The sequence below is a fragment of the Ixodes scapularis genome, unplaced genomic scaffold (genome assembly GCF_016920785.2).
Source record: "Ixodes scapularis isolate PalLabHiFi unplaced genomic scaffold, ASM1692078v2 PGA_scaffold6__148_contigs__length_123643588, whole genome shotgun sequence".
In the NCBI taxonomy this organism is placed as follows: Eukaryota; Metazoa; Arthropoda; class Arachnida; order Ixodida; family Ixodidae; genus Ixodes; species Ixodes scapularis.
In genome coordinates this window covers 38846646-38870889 of record NW_024609881.1, presented here as the reverse complement: position 1 = coordinate 38870889, position 24244 = coordinate 38846646, and the positions used below count along the sequence as shown (strand labels likewise).

General features: G+C 46.9%; 2 protein-coding genes across 2 annotated transcripts in view; one reads left to right on the top strand and one right to left on the bottom strand.

Annotated features, from left to right (window-relative positions):
- Nucleotides 1-24244, bottom strand: part of LOC121046567 (chitotriosidase-1-like) — a 47101-nt gene that overhangs the window by 17533 nt on the left and 5324 nt on the right. Inside the window, exons 3-5 of the mRNA XM_040500933.1 lie at nt 20829-20959; nt 19238-19455; nt 15753-15938 (exon numbers count right to left, since the gene is read on the bottom strand). Of these exons, the coding sequence (XP_040356867.1) occupies nt 15753-15938; nt 19238-19455; nt 20829-20959 (535 nt within the window). The remainder of the gene's footprint in view (nt 1-15752; nt 15939-19237; nt 19456-20828; nt 20960-24244) is intronic.
- On the top strand, nt 4053-4730 carry LOC8034586. Its single transcript, XM_002409947.4, has one exon. It carries the CDS (start codon nt 4062-4064, stop codon nt 4728-4730), a length of 669 nt encoding a protein of 222 aa, XP_002409991.4. The 5' UTR covers nt 4053-4061.

Genomic DNA, 24244 nt, shown 5'->3' with positions numbered 1-24244 from the left:
TTAGTTTCTTTGTGTTGTGTGATGTCGAGCACACGGCTTTTATCCATCTCGCCATGTGTGAACTTATAGGCTGCATTTGGGTTGTCGCCAACCATCACCCTACCCGAGGAAGTGCCTATCTCTGGGCTCCATACGCTGCCTTCGGTAAACACATTCTCATTTTCTCGACTTTACCAACTATGTAGACTCACATTTGACCTGGAAAGCCGTTTAACAGAGTTCTTGCCACTCGGTTAGCTGTCTTTTGCATATATTTGCTTACTTCATGCTCGGAATGACGCAAGTGTGCTTTTTTCTTCTCTTACTAACAATCTGTGGTATGTTTTTCGTTACGCAGGGGACAAGTGCAGGTAGCAAGCCGACAGCGGCCACATTTATCGACCCCAAGCATGCGGTCGACGTAAGCTAACCTTAGTTTCTTTGTGTTGTGTGATGTCGAGCACACGGCTTTTATCCATCTCGCCATGTGTGAACTTACAGGCTGCAGTTGGGTTGTCGCCAACCATCACCCTACCCGAGGAAGTGCCTATCTCTGGGCTCCATACGCTGCCTTCGGTAAACACATTGTCATTTTCTCGACTTTACCAACTATGTAGACTCACATTTGACCTGGAAAGCCGTTTAACAGAGTTCTTGCCACACGGTTAGCTGTCTTTTGCATATATTTGCTCACTTCATGCTCGGAATGACGCAAGTGTGCTTTTTTCTTCTCTTACTAACAATCTGTGGTATGTTTTTCGTTACGCAGGGGACAAGTGCAGGTAGCAAGCCGACAGGGGCCACATTTATCGACCCCAAGCATGCGGTCGACGTAAGCTAACCTTAGTTTCTTTGTGTTGTGTGATGTCGAGCACACGGCTTTTATCCATCTCGCCATGTGTGAACTTACAGGCTGCAGTTGGGTTGTCGCCAACCATCACCCTACCCGAGGAAGTGCCTATCTCTGGGCTTCATACGCTGCCTTCGGTAAACTCATTGTCATTTTCTCGACTTGACCAACTATGTAGACTCACATTTGACCTGGAAAGCCGTTTCACAGAGTTCTTGCCACTCGGTTAGCTGTCTTTTGCATATATTTGCTTACTTCATGCTCGGAATGACGCAAGTGTGCTTTTTTTCTTCTCTTACTAACAATCTGTGGTATGTTTTTCGTTACGCAGGGGACAAGTGCAGGTAGCAAGCCGACAGCGGCCACATTTATCGACCCCAAGCATGCGGTCGACGTAAGCTAACCTTAGTTTCTTTGTGTTGTGTGATGTCGAGCACACGGCTTTTATCCATCTCGCCATGTGTGAACTTACAGGCTGCAGTTGGGTTGTCGCCAACCATCACCCTACCCGAGGAAGTGCCTATCTCTGGGCTCCATACGCTGCCTTCGGTAAACACAATGTCATTTTCTCGACTTTACCAACTATGTAGACTCACATTTGACCTGGAAAGCCGTTTCACAGAGTTCTTGCCACTCGGTTAGCTGTCTTTTGCATATATTTGCTTACTTCATGCTCGGAATGACGCAAGTGTGCTTTTTTCTTCTCTTACTAACAATCTGTGGTATGTTTTTCGTTACGCAGGGGACAAGTGCAGGTAGCAAGCCGACAGCGGCCACATTTATCGACCCCAAGCATGCGGTCGACGTAAGCTAACCTTAGTTTCTTTGTGTTGTGTGATGTCGAGCACACGGCTTTTATCCATCTCGCCATGTGTGAACTTACAGGCTGCAGTTGGGTTGTCGCCAACCATCACCCTACCCGAGGAAGTGCCTATCTCTGGGCTCCATACGCTGCCTTCGGTAATCACATTGTCATTTTCTCGATTTTACCAACTATGTAGACTCACATTTGACCTGGAAAGCCGTTTCACAGAGTTCTTGCCACTCGGTTAGCTGTCTTTTGCATATATTTGCTTACTTCATGCCCGGAATGACGCAAGTGTGCTTTTTTCTTCTCTTACTAACAATCTGTGGTATGTTTTTCATTACGCAGGGGACAAGTGCAGGTAGCAAGCCGACAGCGGCCACATTTATCGACCCCAAGCATGCGGTCGACGTAAGCTAACCTTAGTTTCTTTGTGTTGTGAGATGTCGAGCACACGGCTTTTATCCGTCTCGCCATGTGTGAACTTACAGGCTGCAGTTGGGTTGTCGCCAACCATCACCCTACCCGAGGAAGGGCCTATCTCTGGGCTCCATACGCTGCCTTCGGTAAACACATTGTCATTTTCTCAACTTTACTAACTATGTAGACTCACATTTGACCTGGAAAGCCGTTTCACAGAGTTCTTGCCACTCGGTTAGCTGTCTTTTGCATATATTTGCTTACTTCATGCTCGGAAGGACGCAAATGTGCTTTTTTCTTCTCTTACTAACAATCTGTGGTATGTTTTTCGTTACGCAGGGGACAAGTACAGGGGTGATAGAGACAGGAGTCACGCTTCTGGACTGTGAGCCAATGAACCTAGTGCGTATTAGAATTTTTCTGTCTAATATGATGCTTTATGCCTCAGTTGTTTGTTGCCATGGTATCATGTCTGGTTCTGTTTTGATTTGCAGGCTATCGAAAAGCTATCTACTGAAGATGCTCAAGCTCAAGCTACGAAAGATCATGAGCCTGGCGTACTCCCTCTGGTAGGCATGTTTTAGTTGGAGTACTCTAAGTACTCTAGAGCAGTGGTTCTCACCAATTGATGTTTCGCGGACCCCTTGTGAATCGGCGAAGATGATGGAGGGCCCCGCTTGTGGTGAGGGGAAGGGAAAGGTATAGGTTAATTATGATAAAGATTTAATAAATGGATATAACTAAGGACTAGCATAAGGTAGACTACTCTTATTCTCATCTACACAAGAAAACTCAACCGAAAATAGGAATGCTTCTTAGTCTGAGAAGAATACAGCTTTTATTGCCTGGCTCGATTGATGAGGCAACGATTCGCGGACCACAAGAATGCCTTTGCGGACCTCCATTTGAGAACCACTGATCTAGAGTAAAAGTGTATTTAGATACCTTTAGAACTATTCTAGACAGCTGATGTCTGACAAAACTCTAACGGTTTATTGTCAAGATAAAATTTTATGAGGCAACATCTTTGAATTCAACATGGGAGCTCACTTATAAGGGTAAAGTTGTGAAAGTAATTTTACTCCTTAAATGCTTCCCATACCTATTTGCTGACATTATGAGCTCTAATTCACTTCTGGAGCTTTCTGAGACCTGTAACTTGACTGCATTGCAAGAAGGTCATAAAAAAAGAGCCGTATTTTAAAAACTTTGTTCGAGTGCAAACTTGCGGCTTCGACTCCCAATAAGAAAATTAAATGTAAGCATCATTCATTACAGCCTACATCAGCTAAAACTCGCCATCTCTGCAGCATAAATGTAGCATAAGCACTTGTGTTGGCACGTGAAACATTCTTGTGTTTAGCCTTTCCGGCTTGACGGTGTCGCAGTTCCGAGAGCGGGGCCAGGGTTTTTGAGGGCGCAACCTGGGTTGCCAGGAGCGGTGCGGTGCTGACTGTTGGTGCTTCAGCTTGTGCTTCAAATGTCCGGGGGTGGGGTACTCGGACACAAACGATCCGGTGGGGGGGGGGGGGGGGGGGGGGCATGAAAGACCATGGGGGGAGAGGGGGGGTACAGCAAATGTCCTGGGGGGGGGGGGTCAAAAGTTTTGGGGGACGAGGTACCCAGACACGAAAGACTGGGGGGGGGGGGGGGGGGGCTCGCTGCTTTACTCGTTCGCTTTCAAAGAAATGCTAGGCTATGAACGTTGCACATAAAAAATACAAACAAGGGAGTCAGTTGTAGACAGGATACACCGTCTCCTATTCTCAACTCCGTTCACGTCGTTTGTGGTTTTTGTTTTGATGTATAACTATAGCAAAGAAACTCTTTTAATAACCGTTTCACTAACATAAATTCCAAGTAGTACAGAAATGAGTCTTATGCTCCAAATCTGCTTTTCAGCGAGGAAGAAAGTCTGCAGCTACGTAGTGGGAACAGCTTGCAGTTGCTTACCACCCGTACAGCAAACCACTACGACTGGGTTGCGACAAATCAGTCGCAGCACGCATGTCACCCTGCGACATCCACTTCTACAGAGGAGTAACACGAAATGTTTTTGATAGTCTGGCCAGCGCTGTAAGAACGCTAGTCAAAACAAGGTCAGCAATGCCCCTGGAAGATGAGCTGCTTCTGACGCTAATGCGGCTTAGACTAGGATTGCTGTATGGCGACCTTGCTCGTAGGTTTGATATTTCTGTGTCGCGTGTGTGCCAGATTTTCAACATGCTACTACGAGCATTAAAAACCGTGATGGAGGATGTCGTTATTTGGCTACCACGGGAGGCAATTCATGACAGCATGCCACAGAGCTTCATAGATACTGGATACCAGAAGACGACATGTATCTTCGACTGCTCCGGGATTACGCTCCAGCGACCTAATCAGCTGATGGCACGAGCCCAAACATATAGTTCATACAAGGCTAATAACACTGTAAACTTTTTAACGGTCATTGCACCCAATGGTCTAATAATGTATGTGTCTCGGGCGTATGGAGGTCGCGCATGTGATAAGCATATTGTGAGAGACTGGTGTGTGCAGGAGTTCTTCCAGCGTGGTGACGAGATCATGGCAGGCCGTGGCTTCACGCTCGACAGCTACCTTGAAGTTCAGGGCGTGAAGCTAAACATGACGGCGTTTACTAAAGGTGACGTCTGCTTGGAAATATACATCTAACATTTCTATAGTTTCTTTTCCACTATATGCCTTACCTAGGGTGCCTTCATGTGCGCTTTGCATAGGGTAATGATATCAAGCCATTTTGTTCCGATTTTTCTTTTTTCGCTATGAGCGCATGTCGTCTCGAGCTCGTAGCTTTGCCTGCGAGCTCGAGGTAGTACAAAGGATGTCGTCACTTTAAGCAAAGCGCACATGAGGGCGCCCGAGCCTTACATAAGTTTCTTTGCCCTAAAATTCACCGCTTGTGCTTGAGTCTGTACGACCTACCATTGCAAGAGGGTTATTCGCTGATCCGGGTAAGCAAACGGAACCAAATGTTCTAAATTCAAACCCGATCGTTGAGGGTCTTGCGCTAGCTCGCAGTTCAGCATCAAAATCTTCGATCGCATGGCGGACAATAACAGGATCAGAAGTAAGGAGGCTGTTTCTAGCTTACTTTTTCACCCTGTTTGGAATGTGCTCACATTATTACTCACCTGCACATGTCTCATGTTATAGGTGAAACTCAGCTGTCAGAGGGTGAAGTAACAAGAACCCGGAGAATTGCATCTGTGCGGATTCATGTTGAAATTGCTATCAACCGTATGAAAACGTACAGGATCCTAAAGTCTGCACTCTGCATCAAATGGAAGCAGACAATAACGAATATGATATTTGTATGTGCCGCCTTATGCAGTCTGAAGCCTCCTCTGATAGCCGAGTAATCACAACCGCTTTTGAATTGTTGAATTGTGTAAACAATTTAATCCATCACTGGAAATTACAATGATTTCCTCCCTGCACCTTCTCTCAAGCTCGGGCAACATCTGGCAGAAATAGAAGCGCTCGAGTCTTGCCAAGTTCTCATTCAGAAATGCTTCATCAAACTTCACGAGTAAAGAAACTTCCTCCTCTGCAGACCAGACATACAGAAAGCAGTTTGGTTTCTGTGCACAGCATGCACAACTGCACTTAACTGTAGAAGCCGGTAGTTTGGGGAAGGAAATATATGCCGTCCTTGATCCTTACATCGTAACCTTCACGTGCAATGTATTCTTTGCAGTTAAGAACGTCGGGGCACTTAATTTCTAAAATGGCATTATGGCTCGTAATGAGGCCATCCGGTGAGGCTGATAACCAAGGGCGACCTTGAGACACCAGAGTTCCCGAGGTGCCAACAGTCAGGCCCGTGACCTCAATGAATTTTTTACGTGCCACTGGTTCATACTTGATGCCGTGTGCGGTTGCTGCATTTCCACGGAATTGCGGATTTACTAGCGTCTGCGACGCGTTTTCAGTAGATGTTTTGGCTAGTTTGGGGATGACACTCTCAGTGGATGCAGTTATCCGAAGCCGCCTTGCCATGTGCCATAACGAGCTATCACTTTGGTGCCTTGTGGCATGCTCCAGTGATTCTACTGCCACCTCTGACAACTGAACAATGCTTGTGTAGAAAGCCTCACACACGACACAGCTCTCGGGGAGTATGTCAACATCCTCATAGCTGCTGTGCAGTGTGCTCTCGTCTGGCTCAGGGTTGGTAGGCTGCGGACGTGGTGCAGCTGTGAGTGTTGAATGCAGCCGGGATCCTGGGGGATAAGCAAAATTATATGGCAACCTTAAACACACTATAAGCCTTGTTCTGACTGACCCCCTTACAAGAGGCTGTTTTCTCTTCATTTCTGAGAATGTGCAAATAACTTGTGTGACCACCCTCAGCTTGTAAGGAAGGTGGGTGGCTACACGCCATTTTTATGTAGATATACTGTGGCACATTTGGAGTGAGTTTTCTCCAAGTGTTTGCATGCAGCTAGGCACTTAGAGGCTTATGGTTTGGTGCCAACAGCAGCACCTGCATATAGCCCCATTGGCACCATATACTGCTGCTAACCAACGAGCTTCTTACAGAAACAATGAAATAAATCCAACTTAAGAATAGCCTGCAAGCATTGCGAATTTTGCCTCCTAGTGAAAAATGTCCGGGGTTATGATTCTCGCATACCAAGACTGTTAAACGGTCACTTTAAAAAGGGTTGATTCATCTTGTTACTGGTTTTGCTGAAAACGAACTTTACATAGTCACATTTAAAATTTTTCAGCCAATAAATCATTGCTGATAAAACCTACAACTGAATTTTTTTCCATTCCAGCTGCTGCATGTGGGCTGACATGACTATGTAAACATACCAGGTATTTGAAATAGCCCAGGCCACCGGGATTCGCTGTGGTGCTTTTCAAGTTCCTTTTTGCTTGTAAATGTGCGCTCTGGTGGTGCAGGTTTCTTGTTGGAGGCCATGTTCTCGACGGTCCTTGTCTGCAGCTTGAAACCAATTGTTTCCAGCAGAGCCGGCACCACATTTCGTTTGGTTCTACGATTCCATGTACTTGTTCTGTCTGCGCAGGCCTCGCCGGTGAGTCCAACAGCCACAGCCATGTCCACTTTCCACAGTATCGCACCAATGTGGCGCCACACCTTGGCTTGACCAGCCATGCAGCTGCACCCAGCGGTGACTACTTCTCTACCTATCCTTGCACACACCCAAGCATTGTGAAATTTACCGCAGGATTGCGATGCTTGGACTTTAGCCTTCAGCAAGGTCAGGTCTGCATCAATTTTGTGAGCCAGGACGCTCCCGACCCACCCACTCTGAAGATAATTCTAGGATTCCAAGCTTTTGTAGGCTTTTACTTCTTGAAGGTCGCGTGCCTTCGAATACAGAAGGTAATAAATAATATTTGGTCCTCTGATTTCAGCCCACTTCTTTATGTCTTCCTCCCATGTGCTTATAACACTTGGATGAAGGTAATGCCGGCCCTCGGCAGATTAGACAGATTGAAAGCTTCGTTATTAAACAAACTCACTTGAGAAATTATGGGAACAGCAAACATTGTCACACTAGAAAACAAATCTGTTAGCAGCCCGTCATTCGTATCAGGCAAAAAGTTAGCTAACATAGCAAAAAAAAATGGAATATTTGAATTAGTTTCTTCCCATAGGCGTAGATGAAGCTTAAAGACGAAATACAACACCTAGTTGAGAGTCTGGGCAGTGTGGGTGTCCTTTTTGAAGAGAAGTGTGTATTTTGTGTGCCGTAATTTTTAGACATGAACAACCAACTCGCCCAAGCTGCAGTATTAACAAAAGCTAAACGGTCCAGTGGGATCTTTGTCTTTTCCAGACTTCGCTCTAGGCATGATTTGTAAAATAAAAGGTTGTGCATTATTTATTGTGACTTTAATATTTTACATTAGTGGCATTGTCTTAATTTTATCTACAAACGCCACCCATGGCGTTTTGCCATACCCTCCTCCTCCCCCCCCCCCACCCCCCCCACTCCCCCCCGAAACAAAATCCTGGCCATGTGCCTTTAGTAAACAATGCAGGGGCGGTGTCGAGCTGACACCCTGCAACCTTCCAAACACATCCAATGCCAGAGCGCACACAGGTGCAAATAAAATATCAATTTTGAATGCCGAAGCAAGTGCCTGAAACTAATGAATCATCAATTTTTGCTTGCACTGGGCCTATTTCAATGTAGCCGCTTTTAGTAATCAACAAGCAATACACGACAGGGGGACCCTCAATTTACTTTTGTAAGCACCCGGAGCTGCCACCGATCGTTTTGCTGCGCTGCTTTTATCTTGCGTGTCCATGTTCTTATATTTCCTTGTGAATGAACGCGCGACGAAGGCCTTCTAGATGTACTTATCTGGAACCGCAGAAAGCCTCAAAGCAGCCACGAAATACTTTACTTTTTGGTGCAATATTTTGAATACTCACTTCCAATTTATATCGCTGGCGCGGTCGCTGCCGCTGTTGCCCTCGTCGCCGCACTGGCCGATGCCATGACTCAAAGAAAGAAACGTGCTCACTAGGCTCGAAAACGCAGTTCCCAACACCGAGACGTATTCTGCAGCGAATATCCAGCGCTTTAAAGCGCCCGATCAACAAAACAACGAACCAGTGGTACTCCAACGAGCGCTTTTGCCGTCAGTCAGAGTGGAAATCAAAGGAAGTGTTGCTATTTTGCCGGCTCTGGTACCGCGCAGGAGATCGCGATTCAGGAAAACCGATAGAAGTAACTTTTCAACAATTTCCAGCCACACCCGGTGGCGGAAATGAGACTTCAACTAAATGTTGTAGATAACAAAATCAAGTCAGTGTCACCACTAAAATATATCAATATTCAGATAAATTCAGTTACATAATTTTACAAACTGACACAGCAATTATCACGAGAAAACTCGGATGCACCTTGCGAGTGTACCTCAGATTCATCGGCGGTACAGCGTTCAGTGCGCACTCCATTAACAAAATGTTCCGAGCATAGTCGAGAGAATAGTGTTGAGGAAACGATTTTTCGGTTTACGGACGCAATCCACTGCCGCCGGAATCCGGGGTCATGTGGAAAGCGATGGAGATTAAAGACATTGCAGCCGCTCTCGCCTTGCCGGATTCCTTGCAAGCTACGTAGGTCCTCGGACAGTATTCGACGCTTTCTGTCGTTATTCGTGCACCCTATGACCGAGCAATAGTGTCCCGATGACCGGGAGACTGTCGCCATCGAAGCCTGTGGCTCTAATTAAGTGTGCGAGTTTAAAACACAGAAGAAAGCGCGAACGAAGTTCTGGCAGTGCAGACACTCAACACCGGCCAAGCCTCTCATCCGGGACCTTCACTCTTTCTACACAATCAGAAAGGGGGAAAGCGCCGGTAGCCCTTTCCCCTTTTCGCTCTCGCCCTCTTTCAGTAAAACGGTCTATACATGGGTTGCACGTTACGTCATTCAAAGGACGCTCCGATGACCACCAGAGACGAGGGAAAGGAGGAGCTCCCCTCTTAAGAGGGCCCTCTTTTGTGCCTCCCGGATTTGCACAGGCGTCGCTATTCTCCTCCCAAAAGGTTAATCCGTTACACAAAATTCTTAGAAATGCAGCTTCCCTCTCCTCCTCTTACATGATGGCAAAATGTATGCGATGTGATGTTAGTGCAACCCATGAATGGCGGAGCGGGAAACAGGTTTTTAGTAAGGTCACGTGACAGACTTTTTTTAATTCAAAAGCATTAAGTGGGGGTCCCATGGAGCAAGCCGGCGTCATCAGTCGCGCCCGACGGCAGATAAACTCCCCTTTACCGATGTAGTATAGTGAAGCCGCTATCTGCGGGCATCCCAGCTTTGAAGTCGCCCAAAAAGCCGAGCCCAACGGCAAATAAATTCACCTCTCCAAGTGACGTCGAAATCTCATGGATGCGGCTGCCATTGGCTGGCGTGCGTCATAGTTACAAGGAATGAGGCTCCTATTGGCCGAGGCGCATCAGCTTCTATGAGATCCACTCCGTGGCGCTACGTGACCGGACCAGATAGAGTTCCTCTATAGGGTCCCTACCGGAGCCTATAGAGAAACTAGGCAGCCTATACAGGAAATCTATCTGGGAGCAGGCACGTAGCGCCGGGGTGGCCCCCCTTGAAACTGGCGCGCCTCAGCCATTAGGAGGCTCGTTCTTTGTATTTATGACGCGCGCCAGCCAATGGCAGCCCCATCCATGACATTTCAGCTTCACTTAAAGAGGTGAAATTATTTGCCGTTTGGCTCGGCATTTTGCGGGTTTTCACTTCGTTTTATTGGGAGAGGGGAATGTATGGGCCGTTTTACGTGGCTGATGACGTCGGCTCGTTCCATGGGACAGTTAATGCTTTCGCATAAAACATTGACGGCTGTCGGCGCACATGTCGTCCGCAGCTGTCCGTGGTGGCGAAATCTGAAAGGGCCAGTAGGCGAAGAAAGCCGGGAAGAGCGCGACAATGTGCCTCCGGTTGGCGCGACGCCAGTCACCAAGAAACCCTGATCGCTGCTTGAAGCAACATTTTTTCCGTTCTTTTTATAAACAGCATTTCGTACGTGATCGTTTTTATATTCATATTTGTTTTCAAAGTTTTTCGACCCCCTTTGCTGTATTTCTCCTTTTTAACTGAGTCGTTCTATCAAGACGTTCGAGCGTGCGGTGTGGCTAGTTTGACCTTTCGACCTAAATGAGCATATTACCGGCGTGCGGTCGTGCATCAATACTGCGTGATGTTCGTTAAAGACCCTAGGCTATCTGTCGTACAGCACTGGCTAAATGTCTCGTCTACAGTGGGTAACAATGTCGCCCTACTCTGACATACTAAACTCCTGATTTATAACCAACTAACGACACTTTTGTTTTTGCGGGTATTTTGCGAGTGCGGTGCGGGATACTGTCACGGTGTCACTGTGGGTGCTGCCTGATTGACTTCACACGTGAGTTCTGTACTTCGGTACTTTTTCCCAGAGCTCGTAAATCAACGGAATTTTCATAGAACGGTTTTTGCATTAAAAATTCAAAATCACGAAACGAAACTCAGCATACATTTGTTTTGCTAGCCTCGTTTCCACAGATCGGCTTCTCATCACCTAATTTTATTTTCATGCGAATGACACCGTGTTAAATCCACCTATTCTTCTTAACAACTGCGAGCTGTGGACTTTTTTAATAATGCGTTACAAATAGAAGGCTCGTTTTGACAAAAAAGCGGTAGTGGTACGTATTTGTTTGTTAGCGCCGGGGACAAAGGGAGAAAGGGCGGGGGGGGGGGGGGGGGGGTGGTGACGCGTGCGACGCTGCCATGAGTCCGAAGCGCTGACGTCAGCACGCGTCCAAGTGTCCCGCTCTCTCCGGCCGTAAAAAACAAACAAACACTGACGGCTGTCTTTTTTTTTCAAAACAAGACTTTTTGTTTTTGTCAAAATCACGCGCAGAGCTAGAGCGGATTCACAAAGGACGAGGCCCCCACCTCGCACCTCCTCCTAGATAATCAAGCCGTAGAGCTGAATGAGATGGCGTGTTTTGTTGCCTCTTCGCCGTCGCCGGTTGTTCTTCGCTCTGGGTTTCCGTAGTAGCGGTGCGTGGGCTGTGATGTGTGTGTGCAGTTAAAACAATAGGTGCGGTTCCCTCCACGAGTGATGTGGATTTGGTTCCTTCCACGAGTGGTATGAATGTGGCTCTTTCCACCAGTTATCTGGATGACCGTATCCAAGGGCGTCGACGCACTCTTGAGGGCAGAGTAGAGAAAAAAAGGCGAAAAACGTTTGAGGACACATAATCACTTCTTATGAGTTGTGAATGCGAAATAATGAATGTCGATCTTTTGCTCCCTTATTTCGTCTGCGGCGTAGTGGTGTGTACGGCAGCTTCTTCCCGGTCGACGCCGAGCGCGCGCTCTCGTGAAGTGGCCGCGCCGTGCTGAGCTTAGCCGCGCACCCTCCCCGGAGGTTGCCCGAGCAGGCTCTGCGGCCAGGCCCGCACCACCGTACCGCTCTTACCGGCGGCCGGGCCGATGCGTGCGCTGCGCCGCCATGACGAGGGCCTCCCTAATGTTTTTTTTTTTGTTTAACTACGTCCCAGCCAATCGGAGTATAATCTATCAGATAATCGGCTTCACTCCGCTCTAGTGCGAAAGGGGAATTTAGGTTTTCTTTGGCCAACGTTTGGCGTAGTTTCAAAGCTGATGATATCAGTTCGCTCTATGAGACAGTTAATGCTCTCGCATTAAAACATTTTAGAGCCCATCCACTTCACATAAAGACGGAGGAGGAGCGACTCGGTTATTTTTACGACAAATTTACCACAACTAGACGACATCTATACGATTTTCATATGACTGCAATGGAGATACGTACACGACATTGTAGTTTCCGATGGAGCCCACGTATCACTATCAGCATTGCGGAAGCGAAAGAAAAGAAGGTTAGGTCAGCGCGTTTGGCCCTCAGCCTCGTCACTGCGCACTCTTAGCAGATATAGGGGGGTGACCCTGGATGATAACAAGCAATCAGGACCTTACTAACTAACAGAGTCAAAAAAGGCTGATTCACACGGGTTGCCCCCCCCCCCCCCCCCCCCCCCCCCCCCGCCCCTCCCCCTTCTTATTTATACTTGCCGCAACCAATGAGAACGGAGGAGCGCTGTTTAAAAGGGGAGTTTTTATTATTATTAACATCCATAAAAGGTTTTTTTTTTTTCAGATGCTAGTACATAACAGCTTCGCTGTAAATATTACAGGACGATCCATTGGTGGATTTTTGAGGAATCCGTTAGCACGACACTTGGCAAACGCAACACGCGTCCCTCATTGGGGAACGCTAACACTGACCCCGTAACGAGTCCAAAAAGAGGCAGCAAAACAAGGGGAGCAAAGGAGAAGCCAAGAGAGAAAAGTTTAGGGGTCAGCGTTAGTGTTTCCCAAGGGGCCACGCTAACGCATTCCCTGAAAATTCACCAATAGATCTTCCTATACTTTTCCTAAGAAGCGTTTTAAACTTGTTCGTGACCAAACTGTTGTTTCAAAAGTACACTTAACGAAAACCTAACCGAAACAAAATCCAAAGTTGCTGAACCATATTCGAACCGGAATAATGGCCGTTTCAACTCCCTGTTTTTCCTAGCCGAACTTCGAGGGTTTACGGGGAAGACAAATAAAGTATTGTAGTGAATATGTTAAGAGACTGTAAGAATCGTACTGCAAACATTGAAATTTACGTTTTAAGGCAAGTTCCATAATATAATACTACAATATTACTTTTTTTTTTTTTGCCGCAGTGCATAGAGATTGGGGTAGGTATAAGTGGTGTCGCGTCTCACAGCGCACTAGCGGTGTTTTTGTGCAAGTATTCGAAGGAGAGAGCAAGATAGCTTCTTCTTCCGCCACGCACGAGATAGATATTTTTAAGGCCTTATCAAACAAGCAACACGCTAGACGTATATTGCTGGAGCGTACAAGGTCCGTGGGCTAAGAAAACGGGGTTTTTAATTTTTATCGTCAGTTCCGAGTTGCAAGACCTTTTTTTACGCTTAATCGCGCGATCGCTGTCTGCTGTAACACCAAGTGCCGCGAAGCGCTTTGTGCCACCACCCTTCGACTTAGTAGAATGAGTGCTTTGAGGAAGCTTTTGGATACTTTTGCAGTTGTTTCCGCCTTTGATTACATCAGCAGGTTTATGGTGCTTTTTTTCAGTATAAGAATGTGGCTTTCTATGACCATTTTGTTTTCAGGCTTAGGTATTAGACGATTGAAATAGGTGGAGTTGAGTAATTCCAGGAGTGGCAATGTGCCCGCTGTCTCCATTCTGAGGAGCTGAAAGAAATGGAATTGTCGGAAACGCCAATTACCCGTAATGAAATTGTAATAGATTCGGGCGCACCTTCCGCAACATTTGATGTTGTATATGACCAGCTTCGCTTAATGCGTCAGCATCAGTACCGACATGACAGCGAAAAGGTGACGCCGTCCGTTTGCGGGAAAAACAGTGGAAAGGGAAGCGCACAGCGCATAGAGGAGGAGAGTAGTAAGGACCATGGCGAGTGGGAGGCGCCGTCACGGGGCGAAAGCCAATCAGCGCGCGGTAAACCGGTGAACAGCGAAAGCAGCGCCAGGCGCGTACAAGCGTACGCGCCTGGCGCGCGCGTACAAGCGTAAGCGTACAAGCCGTGCGAACGAGAAAGAGGAGCGGAATCAGCGCCTAGCTCGGCTGCCCGAAATGCGCCACAATAAGCGGCAAGCCGACGTAAACATGCGTACGACCGAAGCTGAAAAAAAAAGAAAAATAAAAAAATTAAAGGAAAGTTTATTGGTGGATTCTCAGGAAATGGTTTGCCAAAGGGAAACGCCACGCACGTTCCGCTTTGGCAAACGCTAACACTGACCCCGTAGCGAAGCCAAAAAGAGGCAGCAAAAAAATAGAAAACGCGAAAGAGAAAGGCAATAGAAAAAAGCGAAGAGGGTCAGCGTTAGCCGTTCACAAGAGGGGAACGTGTGTGGCGTTTCCCAAGGGTCATGATAACGCTTTCTCTAAAACTCGTCCAATAATTTTTTTTATTTTATTATTATTATTTTTTTTGCAAGTAGATTGGAGCGGCGCTCTACTCTCGACCCCGGGGAGGAGCTTGCGGCGCAGGAGACTACGGGAATCGCCGTGGTACACTGCAGTATTCACAACAAACAAAACTCCTCTGGAGCGTGGCGTTTGTTCTCTTGTCGTGTGTGGGTTTTAACACTGAGTGTACGAGAGCTACTCAGCTGGACGGCTTGCAGTCCCCGCATGCCGCTTGCCGGGAGGCGCTCCAGTCGGTACTATATGGCTAGGCTCTAGAACGTCAAAAGTTCTTGTAAATAGACAATAGACCCTTTCCGAAATTTAGTGCCATCTGGTGGTTTGTAAAGCAGTTGAGGTTTTGCCATATCAATGGCGGAAATGAACTTGTATCGGCACCGTCACTTTCGCAAGTCAACAACACGCGAGGAATTGTTCAGTGTGAGTTCTTTCTCGATCACTTTCAGTTCGATGATGACCAAGAACCTGCATTCAGAAAAAAAGCTCTAACCCACTGAGATGCCTCAAGAAAATTCTATACACCAATTTGCTTTAAAGCCGATTGTGCGCCACCCGCAGATTGACTGAATCTGAGTTATTAGAAATACGCGCTTAGGTAGCTCTTGTGTTTCATTCCTACGTCGCGTCGTACTGACACCCCGAATGTACAGGCCTCGCAAGATCCGCTTAGGAGCATCTTCAACGTCTTCCTTTATCAGTCACTGGAAGGCCGCCATTGGTATGGCACGGATGCCGTTCCGCAGATGATGATAGTGATCAAAGTGGCCAGACTGAATTTCGGGAGGGTCTATTGACAGCATGGCTTCCAGGCTGGTGCCACATGCGAACACGCAAGTGTAACGTGCGTGAGGACGTAACTTCGACAAGCTTGCAATGGCACGAGCTTGCCCGCACGACCAGAGACATGTGGGTGGTCAGTTGCCCCGCTTGCATTCATCGTTACGAACTCAACTCTCTGACGCCAAGTTGCTGCGGTGGCGCTGCTGTCGGTAGCGCGCATACGCAGAAGCTGCCTCTCAAGCGAATATGTTTTCTGGGCACGCGCAGCGCCCGCACCTGATGTGGGCACGCGGGGACTTGTTTGTTAGCAGCGTGTCGGTATATAGACGAGGCGTGTAGCCTTCGTACCTCAAAGTAGGCTGCGTGGCCGCGTATGCCGGTGACGGGCAGCGGATCCCCCGGCCCGATGTTGGCACCCGTGGCGTCGGTGCGGAAGGTGAGGGCTGCCAAGGACTGGCTGATGCAGAGCTTGTCCCAGAGACCGTGGAACAGGCGGGCTCCCAGGGAGTTCATCAGCGAGTGAACGCTGGGACCCTGACAAAGGGAGCATAGGCCTCAAGCATTAGGGCCTGAACTTGAAGCTGTCATCATATTGCAGCAATTTGCAGTCACCCTAAGTGTGCAAAAAAGAAACGAGGGATGGTTTCAACCAAGTTATAATCGCCAAACTGAGTGCATCAGATTTAATAATTAACATTTTAACTATTCGCCCTTGCTGGTGCATTCTAAGCAGAAACCTCCAGAAAGTCACAGAAATAGGCATCTGGAGTTGGTTGACTTTGAAAAATAATATACTACATGAATCGATTCCACGGCATGTATGAGCGGTTAAAAGCCAGTCGTTCCAAAACTACAAAGTAAAAAAAAAGTAGCCAATTATTTGGACAAGAGAAGTTAGAATGTGAAGTGCCCTTCCAACGACCACGCACCTTACATTACCCGGCGATATGGTGCCGCTGTCACATCGGCAGGCTATTACTCCTCGCCCGTTCCTCAGTGGCCACTGACGACATATCGGAGCCACATTTTTATCTCATGTGCATTCTGCCGCACGAGCCAAAGGAATTGTTTGACTGTCTGAAGGGACCGCACAAAATGGTGGGTTAATGTATCGCGCTAAAATTTACCACAGAGTGGCCTGAAGGTGGTGAACCGTGAGTATCAAAATTACAGAAGGGACTTACACGAATAAAAATGTATAAATTAAGAACTCGAAACCCCGTCTTGAGGTTTCCATTTGCTAACGAAGCCGTTTGATAGGCGCAACAATGATCAGAGAGATAGCGGCGACACATCATGAGACAACACATCCGTTTTGAGTGGTATTTCCAGTTGTGTTAATTTTTACGTATTGTTAGTACAGATAAAATATTCATGCATTGACAACTACCACGGAAAAATAGCGTGTACCTTCTGTTTCAGGAGGGTCGTCTGCTATTTCCGAAGTAGAGGGAACCGCGCGTCCTGGCAGCCTGCAATCTTACCTGCCGCCATTTCTCGGCTGTTGCGCCAACCAGGTGTCTTTCGTTAGCAGACAGATGTCGGAGACATGGATGCCATGATCTTGGTGTCCCACTTTTTATTCTGGTAAATCTGTTCAGTAAAATGTCGATACTTTAGGTCCACCACCTTTAGGCACCTCTATGGTAAATCCTAGAGGGACAGGTTAGGAAACCGATTAATACGGTTCCTTTAAACAGACAAAGATTCCTTTGACTCACGCGGTAGTTTTGGTACCTCGAGCCCTTGCCAACTTAAAATTTGACATCGGCCAGTATACAAACAACAATTACGTTTTAAGAAATATAACAAGGAAGACTTTTTCTTTTCCCACGCATCTTTGATTATAATGCGCCAGCTGAGAAGGCAAATATTAAATATTGAAAGTTGTAAATTTCAAATATTTGGACTGTTGAGGATCACGCTGCGCGCGTCCTTTAAAGTCTGCTTCTAACGACAAAACAAAACAAAAATGGCCCCACCCCCTCCCCTTTTCCCCCCAAAAAAATAAATAAAAATAAAATATTTTGGACTACTTCAACATAATTTGAAGATAACGATTAGTTAAAACAAAACTTATACCCGTCTTAAAGGGGTACTCCACCGATTTTTTGAGCTACCTCAACTAACTATATTTTCTGACTCCCCGGCCTTTAGCCTTTCCGGAATGCTATTTAGCATCGCGAAATTCATAATAGGTATTGTGAAATCGGCAAATGAAAATAGTGCAAAAACCAATATTCAAATATTCGCGCACTTTTCAGTGCCGTGACGTCAGTGGCAGGCAGGCTTGCCAGTCGAGCAAGTAGTCTAAAAATAGAGTATGCCAATCATTAGTTCCGTGCTGGAGCGCGGATACGGGAGCAAGCTTCCAAAGCACTCATTTGACACCGAGAAACTGCTTCAAATCCGTTGAGAACAACTTCTGTAGTCCAAAAAGTTAACCCCTGCCTTCCACCGACGTCACTTTGTTGTTGTTGCCAGTAGAGACTTTCAGTTTGAAAGACATGGTGTAGACCAAAACTGTAAATTCAATAACTTCGCGAAAAATAATATTTTGACCTAATATTTGGGATACTATTTTAGCAATGTTTGTTGGTTAGTTTAGCAAAATTCCAAGCAAATCGGAGACAATGAAAAAAACGGTGGAGTACCCCTTTAAGGGCGATTCACACACTTGCGTTGAGTCCAACCGAAAAGCGAGGGTTGTATGGCAACAGCTGCATCGGCTCCAACAAAACCGATTTTTACCCTGTTTTGTTGGAGCCGACGCAGCCGTTGCCATAGGAACCCTTGTACTCGGTCCGACTAAACTTTGTGTGTGGGAGTCACCCTGTAAACCTTAAAAACAGAGCATTAATTCTATCTACAGAAGCAGTTGGGAGATACATGTGCAGCGCGTTTCGAGCTGCACTGGGTAATTACACATCAGCTTTAATGAGCTCGGAAGTCGCTCGAAATCTGGATGAATTTAGACGAAGGTAAGTGAAAATTCAGGTTCCCAGCTAAAATCTCATGGAAATATTGCCAGCCGGATTGAACGAAACGTACTTCCACTAAACTTAGCGTGTTACACTTTTTGGTTGCACTTGGAAGAAACACCTTTTCTTGTGGCATTCGTATAAAACTCCAGTCCTAAACACATATAATGTGTCCTTCCCCCTCCCCTCAAAAACGAAGTAAAACAAAAACATAGTGTTTCTTTTGCGAAAATGAACTGTGCGTCATTAAACGTTCATTCTAAGCCAAATTGTGATGCTAGAGGTGCGAACCAGATGCCAAAGTCTCAGCACTAAACGTTGTCTTATTTCAAAGTTGTGTGAGTTTCTGAAAATGGGAAAATTGGGCCCATTTTTCCTCGTTTTCTGCAAATGGCGCCAGAGAGTATGTATTAGAGAGTTTTGGAGGCCGCCATTTTCCCATTGAATATTGCAGGAAATCACGTATAATTCTTGAATAGGTTAATGGTTAGTGATCAAAGTTCCGCATCTGATTCGAACTTCTAGCGCTACACATGGGTGGAAAATGAGCGTTCAGCAATGCGTAGCTTAATTTTGCAATAAATAAAAAATAAAAACATTTAATCTTCTTTTACGTTTTTTTAAGACACCGGCTATGTACATGATTTGCACCGACGGTAACATTGGCGGGCATTTTGGCGGCCTTGCTGCTGAACGAGCACCTTCTGCGACGCACTTTTCGCCCCACTAAACATCTATCTTTTTTTCTTTGCAAGAACCGATGGTTCTCGCCAGCACAGTACGATGAAGTTACCCGTAAGACATGTTTAATGTTTAAAAACAGGCTTCTTCCGAATTCTGAGCCCTTCTAACCTGCGCTGCCTCGTAAGGGCTGGCGCAGCGCAACCACGGGCTAGCAGGCCCGTAGAGCGCATGCGCTTGCACGATGAGGATGTCCGTGAGCTTGGCCAGAGTCCCAAGCTCGCGTCCCAGTTCCACCAGGTGCTCTTGTGTAGGCAGCATGAGGGACAGCACGTAGTCCCGTGGAGACCCGGGCCTTCGCAGCTGAGCGCCAAGGTAGCGGACCAAAGCTGCATATTATAACGTAAGGGCAAGAAAGGCGATTCAATTTCTCAAAGCCCGCCCGCGTTTTATGTCTCCGCTCCACAAACAATTGGTCCTCAAGGGAGAGGACGAGACGAAAACGCGTGGTGACGTCGTAGCGCATAGATTTGAACAGAATGATTAGTGGTAGTCGCGAAAGCTTGCGTTCTAGGTCTCTGCCCATCGTCTCCCTCCGATAAGAGCAAACGAGAGCGTTGTGTGCTCTTTGCGCAGTAGAGTCGTCCAGCGTTCAAGCGCTGAACTCCGGCTTCCAGTGTTCGAAACACTGTGCGCGAAGCAGACAACGCTCTTGCTCGCTCTGACTGGAGGGAGGATGTTGGTAGAGATAAGGCAGGTAGCATTCGGGTCTACGCACAAATTCGGGGTTTATCGCTATGATGTCACCACGCACTCTCATTTCCTTCCCTCTCTAAGTTTCTCTGCACATAGCGATTGAAGTGGTGAGGACGACAGGGCGCCTGTATCGAAAGCCTGGCTTTCAGCACGTGCCCTTTGTCTTCCGCCGCGCTTTGGCTGCGCGTACACAATCGAGGCGTACGACACGCGGAAGCACCACCTAAGGTATTGCAGCTAATGCTGGAGGAGGGACAGCTGCAACTCCTCTCTATCGTCTTCATCCTGTGAGTCACTAAAGGGGTTTAAAAGTACGGCCCCCGGGCGACGTCATATGGCTCGCTTGGGGTGAGCTTGGGCGCGGCCAGAATCCGTTTATGACGCCTCGCTAACGTGCCGTAATCGGATTGGCTTGGCGTTGTCTCAGCAAGATGGTGGCGCCCATAGGCCCTACTTTGAAACGTGCAAATGCGAAAATTTTTTAACACATTTGTATTTATTTATTTACTAACATAATTTTACTTATTTTACTAACATACCACTGAATATTCTGTGGCTCATAGTGCGCTAAAGTTATTCGACAGATTCATGCAATGCGGCAAAAATTTCGAAACAAAACAAAAGAAAGTTGGGAAACTATTAAAAAATACATATGCTGATTTAATATGAGTTGGGGAAGCTTATTTCCGTCCGAGTTTTTATTGTCTGTAAGAGAAACTTCAAACAGTCTCCCATTACACGTGCATCGAAGAACGTCCAAAAACCTTAACTGATACGAGCGAACGCTGATATACGAATGTTTGATAGCGCTCGTGTTGTTCGTATTTATTGTTGAGTAAAAAAATACACACCGATGTTTACGCTGCACAGCTCGAACGTACGCTTTCCGCTTTGTAGTTCTACAGTTCCGTTACACCTTTTTAAAAATCTCCGGTAGATGTTGTGCGAAGGTATAAATGAACTAAATACGTGATTAATTAAACCAGGGGGAAATATAGATAGTGACCTGTAAGAGCAGACACGTCTTGTGGTGTTCCGCAGCGCCCACCAGGCGTTGCCCAATGCAAATTGACGCCGTCGTAGCCAAGAGAAATCAGCGTCGCCTTGATGTCTAGCGCCAGTTGAGCGCGCTGCTTCCTGTGGTGAGGATAGGAACGAAAATCAATCTTGAACACGAGTTGAGGCGTTCAATTAAGTGCGGCATGGCTGTGATCAATGTTTTTTTGGGAATGTAAGCGGGCGAATTCACCGCATTTTCCTGTGGAGTAATCGGACAATATATGTTGAAACGTTTAAACGCTACGCGGAGTGGGCTATGCAAATAATTGTTCTTTTTTTTTTTTCTTCTACATATTTCATTATAACAAGACATGACGAATTTTGTGGACGACAGACTGGTGACTAGTGTATAATGCAACCTTATTTGTGGCTTAACAAAGCAGGCGTTTCTCAGGGTGTGTCGTCTATGAGAAGGGAGTTTACGTGCATGCACCAGGTTTTGAATATTCTTTTTAAGCTAAAACAAAGCGCTAGCTCGCAACCATAACAAGTGTTGATCTGGTTTCTTAGATGACGCAAACGTTTCTCGTAGCAATTCACTGGAGTTGGAAAACCAAAAGGCACGCGCTGGGTTTCAGACATCGTCAACCCGGGGTCACACTGCTCATACATTATAAAAAAGCGTGTCTGCAAACACGAGGTCACAGCGACATTCGTGGTTCGAACACCACGTGCCAAGTTTCCTTCTTGGACTCACTGCCATGCAGCATTCGAGGCGCAAAGCTCGCGTTGACTCGCGTTCCAATCTGTATACAGGCTGTATTTTGTCTGATGTATGAGGAGTGTGAGCCCTGCTCTAGGGGGTTCTGTTATTCTCATCTTCGCAGCGACTAGACAGACCACGTGATACGACACAAGGCTTTGCGAAGGAGCGGCCGAAATAAGAATTGCGAAAAACCAGACAAAATGCGCTGCGATTGACAGGGGTAGCTGCTGCGATACACAGGACGTGGTTTTTCGGCTGAAGTGCTCCTCTACAACCGAGGCGCTTGCGACCGCTTTTGCGGTGGGAGAAGCGAAAGTATTTACGCGAGCTGGTTTGTACATGCGCAGAACACAGGAGAAGGGAAGATGGGTCGCGGCAGTGGTGGGAGGAGGAGTGTGTCCTGACACCACGACCACGTGTGTATTTCACAACAATGACTGCTGATGGCATTTCTGTTTGTTTTTTTTGTGTGTTTTTTGAGCGAACCGGGGGGGGGGGGGGGGGGGGGGGGGGGGAGAGACAGTTCCTGTGTACGTGGATGTAGCGGGAACCATGGGGAGACGGATATCGCTCTTACTGTGATCACGTGGGGTGTTCGGAACAGCGGAGTGCCAACGTTACTGTGATAGCAACCTTGGTGGGGGTCTCCAGGCGGAAGGGTTTGGGGGGAGGGGGGAGCGAAAGAGCCTTGGCCGCAGTTGGCATTATGCGTGAAGAATGACGAAAAGTGTGAGAGCAGTTCCTTTGCTGTAGATTGGGGTTCTGAGTTTGTACATGTGCATTTCTTGCCGAATAAGGGAACTAACAGCTACCACTGTAAAATATCCGCTGTGTATATCCGCCAAATTATACTGCGAAAGAGAAGATTCTTGATCGCGGGCGTTCAGTCCGAATACTTTTTTGGTCCCACGAGTACCAGAAAGCTTCCGTAAACTGAGACACATTCCATCTCACTATCGTTGCTTGGTCCATTTAAGGCCCATTCACACACATGCGACTCCTTCAAACCAAACGCCTTAAGATCTTTTAAAATCTCTTACGACGAGAAAACACACTGCTACGCTGGCGCCATGTATTCGGTGGCTCTGGAACTGCATTTCACTATAGCGAAAGTTCGGTGGTATTTGCGTAAACAAGTGTACGTACTACTTATGAGAAATATTCGTTTAAAACATTGACAAAAGTTTTTCATGCCAAAACAGAAAGTATGATGCGGGAAAGAAACCGAAAATATACGGGACCGCCAGGTGCTCCACTGCTACCCGATAGGTGGTTCCAGTGCATACTCTTGTCATTAAAGGTTTTAAGAGGTTTCAAGGCACTCGGTTATAGAAAGTCGCAAGTGTGTAAACAAGCCTTTGATGCTCACTCAATAGAAAAAAAAAACGCTATTAGAGAATCTGAAGGTGTGGACGCCACGCTCTTTTTAGACGATTTAGACGACGGACCGAATCGCAATTTTTTGTGAACGCAGCGTGTACCACTTGACAGCCACATCACCGATTCCTTCGATCCGCGCCTTGTCCGCGGATCCGCGGACTGATAATGTCGAGCGCCTTTTCACTCGCGGATTTTGGCGGAAGATTGATTTGAAAAGCGTTTAGTCTGGAAACGAAAAAAGCGTTTAGTCTAAAAACCGTTCAATATGTTTCTTGTTTTTCGTTTTTCTCAGATGACTGAAGAAAAAACTGCGCATCGTTCTGTTTTGCGCGTTAGCTGGTTCGTTTTGTCGCGCGATTCTTGGTTCCACGCGTGAAAGAAACTGCAGCAACTTTGTTCGGCTGACGCCGACGCAGGTTCCGGTACTCTCCCCGGTTCCCCTCTCAAGAAGCTTTCATAAAAAAACTGGTCTAACACGCCGCGATAATTCTTTTTCGTCCAATTAGCCTTTCACCGAACAACACCTTTCTTACGGCTGTAGGGTGATTAAGCGTTGTGTACGGGCGCGGAGTGCGTAAAGGCATCTCCAAACGTCCCTCCGCAAGCCCAGTACTTCGTGGCTTCTACGCCGAAGCCTTCTCGAGCAAGACCATGCCTGTGTGACTGTCATGCATGCCTTAGGTCAGTAAAGCTAATGTTCTTCGGGCCAAGCCCATCACGGTGTCCCGCCTCGATCTGTAAGTAACAGCGGCGTCCGATTCTTTATCGCGTTAGTAAACGTCGATTTCTCTCGTGAACAACAGCGCCACGGTGCGATCTTGGAGTTTCGTTGCAATGTGGGTTGGCGAACGGGTTCGGTCCGTCCTCGCTGGCGCCTGTTCGTCGACTCCCTCGTGTGGAGGCGCTTGAGAGACGGATGAACCACGGACGTGTCTTCACGCAATTAATACGATCACGGATCAATCTTTCGTGTGAATTTTCAATTAGCAACTCTGCCGTCAGCCAAGATTAAGCAACACTTTTTAAATGTGTGAATGTTGTAGCTCTGGTCCCGGAGTAATAAATAATAAAATCCGATAAGATGCCGGGGATTAAACCAATTTACATATTTTTCACCTTCCTGGTTCGAAAGAAATAGCGGCAGATATCCGAGAGAAACGTTAAAAAATAATTTGAAGATGGCGCAATAATTCCTGTTTACGAATCCCGCATTTAAATACTCTTTCAAGACGGGGAATGGCGACACCTCCAATGCAAGGTGAAAACAAGAACAAATA